At 45.0% G+C, this 7,371-nt stretch overlaps 1 protein-coding gene across 1 annotated transcript; it reads left to right on the plus strand.

Annotated features, from left to right (window-relative positions):
* The first annotated feature begins 456 nt into the window (after positions 1–456).
* On the plus strand, positions 457–6,414 carry LOC110494072 (prolargin). The gene is made up of 7 exons (XM_021568768.3): positions 457–770; positions 3,785–4,220; positions 4,335–4,520; positions 4,689–4,846; positions 5,108–5,304; positions 5,537–5,615; positions 5,812–6,414. Exons 2-7 carry the CDS (start codon positions 3,789–3,791, stop codon positions 5,900–5,902), a joined length of 1,143 nt encoding a protein of 380 aa, XP_021424443.3. The 5' UTR covers positions 457–770; positions 3,785–3,788; the 3' UTR covers positions 5,903–6,414.
* The last annotated feature ends 957 nt before the right edge of the window (positions 6,415–7,371 follow it).

A 7,371-nucleotide genomic window follows, 5' to 3' on the forward strand; every position in this document is an offset into this window, starting at 1 on the left:
AGAAACATTTTGGTGACTGGTCCAATGCTCTAACCACTAGGCTACCTGCCACCCTGTGTGTGTGTGTGTGTGTGTGTGTGTGTGTGTGTGTTCCATTTGGGAATGATACAGAACGCTACACAAGTACATAGGAACATACCACAATCAGCAGAGAGAACTCTAATGGAAGACACATGAAAAAGCAGTATGCTGATACATTATATAAACAAACAATAGAGAGAGTGGGTGGGAGGGAGACTAGGATACTGGGAGAGAGACCAAATGGGAGAGGGCTTTTATGGGGGTCAGAACTCATTTTTATATTATCACAGACACCTGTCCACTCCCCCACCCACCCACATGCACAGGTCACAAGTACACTTACATACACACACACACACACGCACGCACGCACGCACGCACGCACACACACACACACACACACACACACACACACACACACACAGAGTCTGGTGAGAATACATCCTCCTTCAACAAGATAGGAGTGGAGATGAAATGTGCTGTGGAGGGTCAGAGAGAGAGGGAAGGAGAGAGAGAGAGTAGACGAGAGGATTGGAGAGAGGGAGGGAGTGGAGGAGAGGGGGAAACACTATGACCTTCAGAGGGAAAGATAGCCAGGGAACCAACCCAATAGGAGGCTTGTCCACTGAGAAGGAGAGAAGGAGGGAGAGAGGGGGAGAGAGAGGGAGGCGTAAGAGAAGGGTGGGAGAGACAAAAAGCAGAGAGACAGAAAACTCGATTTGATAAAAGAGGGCAGGTACCATTGGCAGGTAAGACAATGTTTGTTGTTTCTTTTCTCCAGGGGGGGCGCTTATAGATGTGACACGGTTGATAACAGAATGTAAACAAAGTGAGGCCATGAAAGAGTGTGTGTCTCTCAGAATATGTGAGGTGTATGTGGGGATGAGGAGTGTGTGTGTACGTGTGTATGTGCGTGCATGTCTTGGCAGAGAGGCGGACGTGAACAGAGCCTGGCAGTGTGTGTTTCTATAGAGGTGCGGAATGAGAGCGGTACTGAAAACTCTTCCCAGAGAGAGAGAGCTTGTTGTAGAACGCTTGTTGCTTCTGAAATGCTTGTTGCTTCGGCTAAAGTTCTCTCACAAAGCACACCTATCCATTTCACCTTTGTTCAGCTAATCATGTTGATTTCCTATTTCAAGTTGATGGAAGCATTGTACTGGGTGGCTAATGAACAGAAAGCAGAGTTGATCTTTTTCACAGTCTGGCTTATGAAAACACTGCTGTGCTGTGTTTGGCCGGGGCAGGCGAGACTGTATCACTCTATCCTCTACAACTCTATGCTTTACATAGGGCTTGACAACTGTCCTGGTGTCTGTCAAGACGTATGTCTGTCTCTCTGTGCAACTGTCTGTTCTGCCACATGTCACATGTCTAGACAAAGTATACATGTATGTAGCTTCTAGGATTGGCAGGTCACAATTATATGCAGATTTTTGTTTATCAACGTCTTCGAAAACAGAGAAGAAGCTTTCTGAAATCTCCAGAAACATTCTCAGGAACATTTATTCCTTAAAAAAGGGCTGTGGTCTGGTCTGGTTTGGATTGGTTGGATTGGATCTCTGTTTTTTTACACAGCAAAAAAACTCTGTCAATGGAATTCATTATTGACAAGAATCCAGGCTGCATGGGGAACATTGTGAAAATGGATCATTGTGGTTCGAACAACACATATTTGCTGTCTAAAACTTTCTATAAAGCATCTACATCATTCTGCCAAAAGAACTGACAGTTTTTTATTTGACAGTTGGCATTTCCTTAAAAATATGGGTCACCCAGAAGTTTAGACAGCCGGGCTATACATCTGCCTGCCATCTCAAGCAGTTTTAACAGTGCAGGCAGTCCAATGTTGTTCCTTGCTTGTCTGCAGCCCCTGCTCTGTCTTTCTCTGTATTTTCCAAATGGGGCATCACAGCCTTGGGATGGAGATAAATCCTGCAGGGTTGTTGTGGTCAGACAACACGACTTTAAAACGCTTTAGGCGAGTCAAAGCCCAGCAACGTTGACGTGTTACCAGTCCCATTTCTGACTCGTCTTTAGATCTCGTCTCCATAGAGAGTTTCCAACCCTGCTGTCCGGGAGAGCAGTAAAATGTTTCAGAGATATTTTACAGTGACTCAATTAAATCAACAGTGGAAAAGTTCATATAGTTGAAGGATTCTTATAATCTTTCCTGGATGAACAAGGAGCAAGTGGGCAACTCTAACACAGTTTGTGACCCAGGTGTGCTGATCCTTGAGTATTGGAGTGCTGTCTCAACATGTATCTCTTGTTGATTTTACAACCCTAACTCGCAGCTTAGCTGTGACTATGGTATAGACTGTCCTCTCTCTCGTTGTCGAACAACAGCCCTAACTCTATACTGAAGTCCTGACATCTTGATGACGGCTGTTGGGGTTCTGGACTACTGACAGAAGGAAAGTGAAATCCCAATCTGGCCTGAGTGGCCTTGCGAGAGAGCACGATTAGTTTGAACGGAAGGGAAGTTCAGAGATGTTTATCCTGGCCTGGACATACTTAGGCTGGGAGAATAGTTGTCTAATGACTCATGATATTCTCAGATATTTATCGAACTGGCCAGAAGGCTTTCTCACGACAAACAAAGCATAGAAACACACAGTCAATCCCACACTGTTGTAAGATGCTGACCCATGACACCTTGTCTTTTTGCCAGTAGGCAATAGAAAGCTTGACATAAAAATGCCTGGATCAGAGTCACAGTAACCATATTAATCCTGAGGACTCGGTCAATAGCTACAAACGAATTACCCACGACTGTTTTCCTCTGATCTGCAGTGGGCTTCTAGGTGTTCGACTGCTAGAGAGAAGTAAGAAAATGACAGAGGGGGGAGAGAAAGAAAGAGAGAGAAAGATATGTATATTGAGATTCCTAGTGAGGGTCTCTCTATGCTGTTAGACAACCAACCCTCCGCCCGTCTCAGAGCTCCAGCCGCTCTGGAGCTACAGCCCATCCCATACAGCCCTCTCTGTTCCCCCTCGTTAGGAATAAACTCTCTCTGGACCAACACACACAATGGAGGCTTTATCCTTCAGCTCCCTCGATACCTCCCTCTGTCACTCCCACTCTCTAACTTACCCCCATCTCATCCTCTCTCCCTCCCCATTCTCTCTCGCCCTCTCACTCCCTTATCCCTCTCTCCCTCTCCCCCCTCCCTCTCCAATTTCTCTCTCTGTACCCCTCTCTCTCCTTCTCTCATCCTCTCTACTTTCCCTTCCATCCCTCTTTAACTCCTCTCTCTCCTTTCTATACCTCTCGCTATCCCCACCTTTCTCTCTTTCTCTCACCCATCCTCTCTCTCCTTCTCCCTCTTATTTTGAACAGCCGTAAAGGAAAAGCTAATGCTTTACCCAGACATGAATGAGAACCATGTCTGCGTCCTTCGCCTGCACAGGTCACTTCACTCAACTCAACCTTTATATAAGCTGCTTACAAAGTCCCTTCAAAAGGCTAGAGGAAAATATGACTGTAGTGGTTGCTAGCAAGCAATCCACCACTTGATAACATTTAGGGCATAATGATGCCTTCGTAACTTAGAAGACCTACCGGTAAATGCATCACAAATCATTTAGAAGCACAGTCATACTGCATAAAGGATTGTCTCCTGAAATCTGGTGCATTACCAAATGTCAAATGTGGTATAACTCTTTTCTTACACCTTAAGTTTTACATTTTCTTACATACAGTATATATATATCTCTCCTCCACCCCCTCTTTCTCTCCTCCTCATCCGCTCTTTCCATCCAGGACAATGAAGACAGGTGTGGGACTCTACACTGCCCTGGTGCTCTGTCTCCTGATGGGGACAGTGTTTTTACAGAGACCACGGCCTAAGAAACCTCCTAAGCCTCCAAAGCCCAGCAAGCGCCCCTCCTTCAAGCCTGCCCCGCCACTTAAGGAACCAGAACCCCAGGAGCCCACAGATTTCCCCCCTCCCGTCGTTGGCCCCCCTTCCATGTTCCCTGACTGTCCCCGGGAGTGTTTCTGCCCCCCTTCCTTCCCCAATGCCCTCTATTGCGAGAACCGGAACCTCCGCACGGTCCCTGTGATCCCGTCCAGAGTACAATACCTGTACCTGCAGAACAACTACATCTCCGAGGTAACGGCGGAACCCTTCAACAATGCCACAGAGCTGAGATGGGTCAACATGGCCAACAACCGCATCAAAAAAGTGGACAAGCAGGTGAGAGCTGAATTTGATTTATTTCTTTAGTATTTGATTAATTTAGTCATGTATTCAGTTATATTCATTCATATATTTTTTTCCGCTATATGTCTGTCCGTCCGTCTTTCTCAGGTGTTTGAGAAGGTACCTGGTCTGTTGTTTCTCTACATGGAGAGGAACCAGCTGAAGGAGGTTCCTGATGACCTGCCAGCTGGGTTGGAGCAGCTCAGACTCAGCCACAACCAGATCTCCAAGATCCCATCTGGAGCCTTCGGCAAGATGGAGCACCTCGCTCTGCTCGACCTGCACCACAACAAGGTACACACACACATCCATGCAAGCAAGCACAAGCACACATGTGCAATCAATCAATCACACTCACACATGTGCAAACACACACACGCGAGTGCATGCACGTAGAAACATACACACATAAATCATATAAACACACACTCCCACACTTTGTGTATTCTCTGTTGTGTTTAGTTGAGTGACAGTGACATGGGGAAGAACACTTTTAAAGACCTGAAGAACCTGGTTCAGCTGAACTTGGCCCACAACATCCTGAAGAAGATGCCAGCTAACATCCCCAACGGCATCGCACAGCTATTCCTGGACAGGAACAACATTGACAACATCCCTAAGTAAGCACACTCAGGCACGCGAGCACGAGGCAAGCATGCAAGCGCGTATGCACACACACACACGCTCACACATACGCACACACGCATGATCTATTGACCGAGAACATTGGTGTGAGATACAACAAATCATCAATGACATTGTGCTCAACTCTCTATCCCCGATGCACCTGGAATACAAACGTTTTCTTCAACAATGTGGATAATACATGAGCGTGCTAAAGTAAGAACCCTCTAATAAACCCGCTTGTCTTCTCCATACAGGGACTACTTCCAAGGCTTCTCCAACCTGGCGTTTGTGAGGCTCAACTACAACCAGCTGAGTGATAAGGGAGTCCCTAAGGCTGTGTTCAACGTATCCACTCTGCTAGACCTTCACCTGGCCCACAACCAGCTCACCTCCGTCCCCCTGTTCAACCCCCAGCTGGAGCACTTGCACCTCAACCACAACAGCATCGAGAGTGAGTAGCCTAATATAAGTCTGTAATAGGTCCGTAACATGACATCAACACCTCAGAGAGTGAGTAACACGACACATATCATGACTCCAAACACATCACAATCATAACAGCATCGCGAGTGAGTAACACACAATGGCAGTACAACCACAAGTAGCTAACGTAACCACAGCAGCATTGAGAGTGAGTAACTTGTTTGTGTCTGTGTGTGCGTGTGTGTGTGTTCCTGTGTCAGGTATTAATGGGACCCAGCTGTGTCCATTTAGTCTGTCCTCTGAGAGTCTGACTGATGAGGCTCTGATGCCCAGGCTCAGGTAATAAAACTTCATTCACAGTACATAACACAATAGGCATGGTTGATTGATTGATTGATTAATTGTGTCTTAGATTTTTTGATTGAATGATTGATCGATCAATTCATTGCTTGCTTGTTTGCTTGCTTGCTTGCTTGCTTGATTGATTGATTGATTGATTGATTGATTGATTGATTGATTAATTGACACCCACCAGGTACCTGCGTCTGGATGGGAACCACCTGAGTCCTCCTGTCCCTCTAGATGTCATCATGTGTTTCAGACACCTCAAGTCCATCGTTGTCTAGGGGCTGCTTCAGGACGCATACACATACACAAACACACACATACATGCACACACACGCACTCAGACACAGTCAGCAAACGGCAGCAAACCTACGCAGATGTACGCAAGGCCACGCACGGACAGAATACACACGCTGCCTCGGACACAAACAGACATGCTTGCCCATACGCAGTCACACGCACATACACTCACACACGCACACACAACTATTTCAGATGGGTGAAATGGTGCCAAATAACCTGAGTGAAATGCTAGCTGTACGGCTTTGACAACTTCAGGAATATTTCACTCGTCTAAACAAATATTTATAAAACTAAGAACCAAGCCGTCGCATTGACTACATCTTTGAAGCATGGATGTATCTGCAGTTACTACCATGTAGTTTAAAATGCCCTTGGGGAATCTGTGTTTTTGAGGTACTTTGTTTATAAAAAAAATATAAAATTATATCCTTGTTTTTTGTATAAAGCAGTTGTGTACAAATAAAATAAATCAAATCTGCTCTTTGCCAAATCATGTATCCTTTCCTATCCACATCATTCCTATCCTTATGAGTTCCTGATTCAGTTAAATCATGCATCCTTTCCTATCCACATCATTCCTATCCTTATGAGTTCCTGATTCAGTTAAATCATGCATCCTTTCCTATCCACATCATTCCTATCCTTATGAGTTCCTGATTCAGTTAAATCATGCATCCTTTCCTATTCACATCCTTCCTATCCATCTGAGCATATGTGTATCATAAAAGTTTTACATTCATACCGGACCATTCATTGTGCTGAAAAGGGTGCAGTCAAAATGACTGCCGAAATTGAGGGCTTCATGCCCATCCCTGCTTACCTGAAATGTAGGTCAGACTACATTACAAGGAAAGGAGAAAAAATATAATTTCTATAAGTTTGCAAATGTAAACCACCACAAACACCTTTCACAAACGGTAAGCATAGACACACACCTATCCACATACTGTATGCAATAGATGACATTCCTTAAGACACGCCAGCGAAAATATGTTGAACTCACACCTTTTTCTACTCAACAGTCAGAAGACTACTTTTCTTCTCTCTTGTTGTGTCATTGCCATACTATTTTGCCAAGTTATATAACATTATATCAAATGCCAAGAAATGCTAGATGATCCAGCAGGAGTCATGGAAATAACATGTTCAGCAACAGTTACTGTAAACATTTCGTTCACTCCAGGAAACTTAGGGCTTAAATACCATGGGCCCAACAGCCAAACATAGTTTGGAACAATGAGATCAGTCTACAGCGGGAAAGCGGTTCTGAGAGGAAGACTTGTTGAATTAGAGGGACACATTACGGTAAATGCATGAAAGTGTTAGTTACACTTCATTTGACGGTGTCACTAAGACGTGCGCCTTCGTTTCCATGTTGCAGTGACACTGTCAAATACAGTATAACCAACGTGCTTTATAGTCCAGGAGTCTGAATGAATCTGGGTTC

Source organism: Oncorhynchus mykiss, chromosome 17 (genome assembly GCF_057628025.1).
Source record: "Oncorhynchus mykiss isolate SJ-2025 chromosome 17, ASM5762802v1, whole genome shotgun sequence".
In the NCBI taxonomy this organism is placed as follows: domain Eukaryota; kingdom Metazoa; phylum Chordata; class Actinopteri; order Salmoniformes; family Salmonidae; genus Oncorhynchus; species Oncorhynchus mykiss.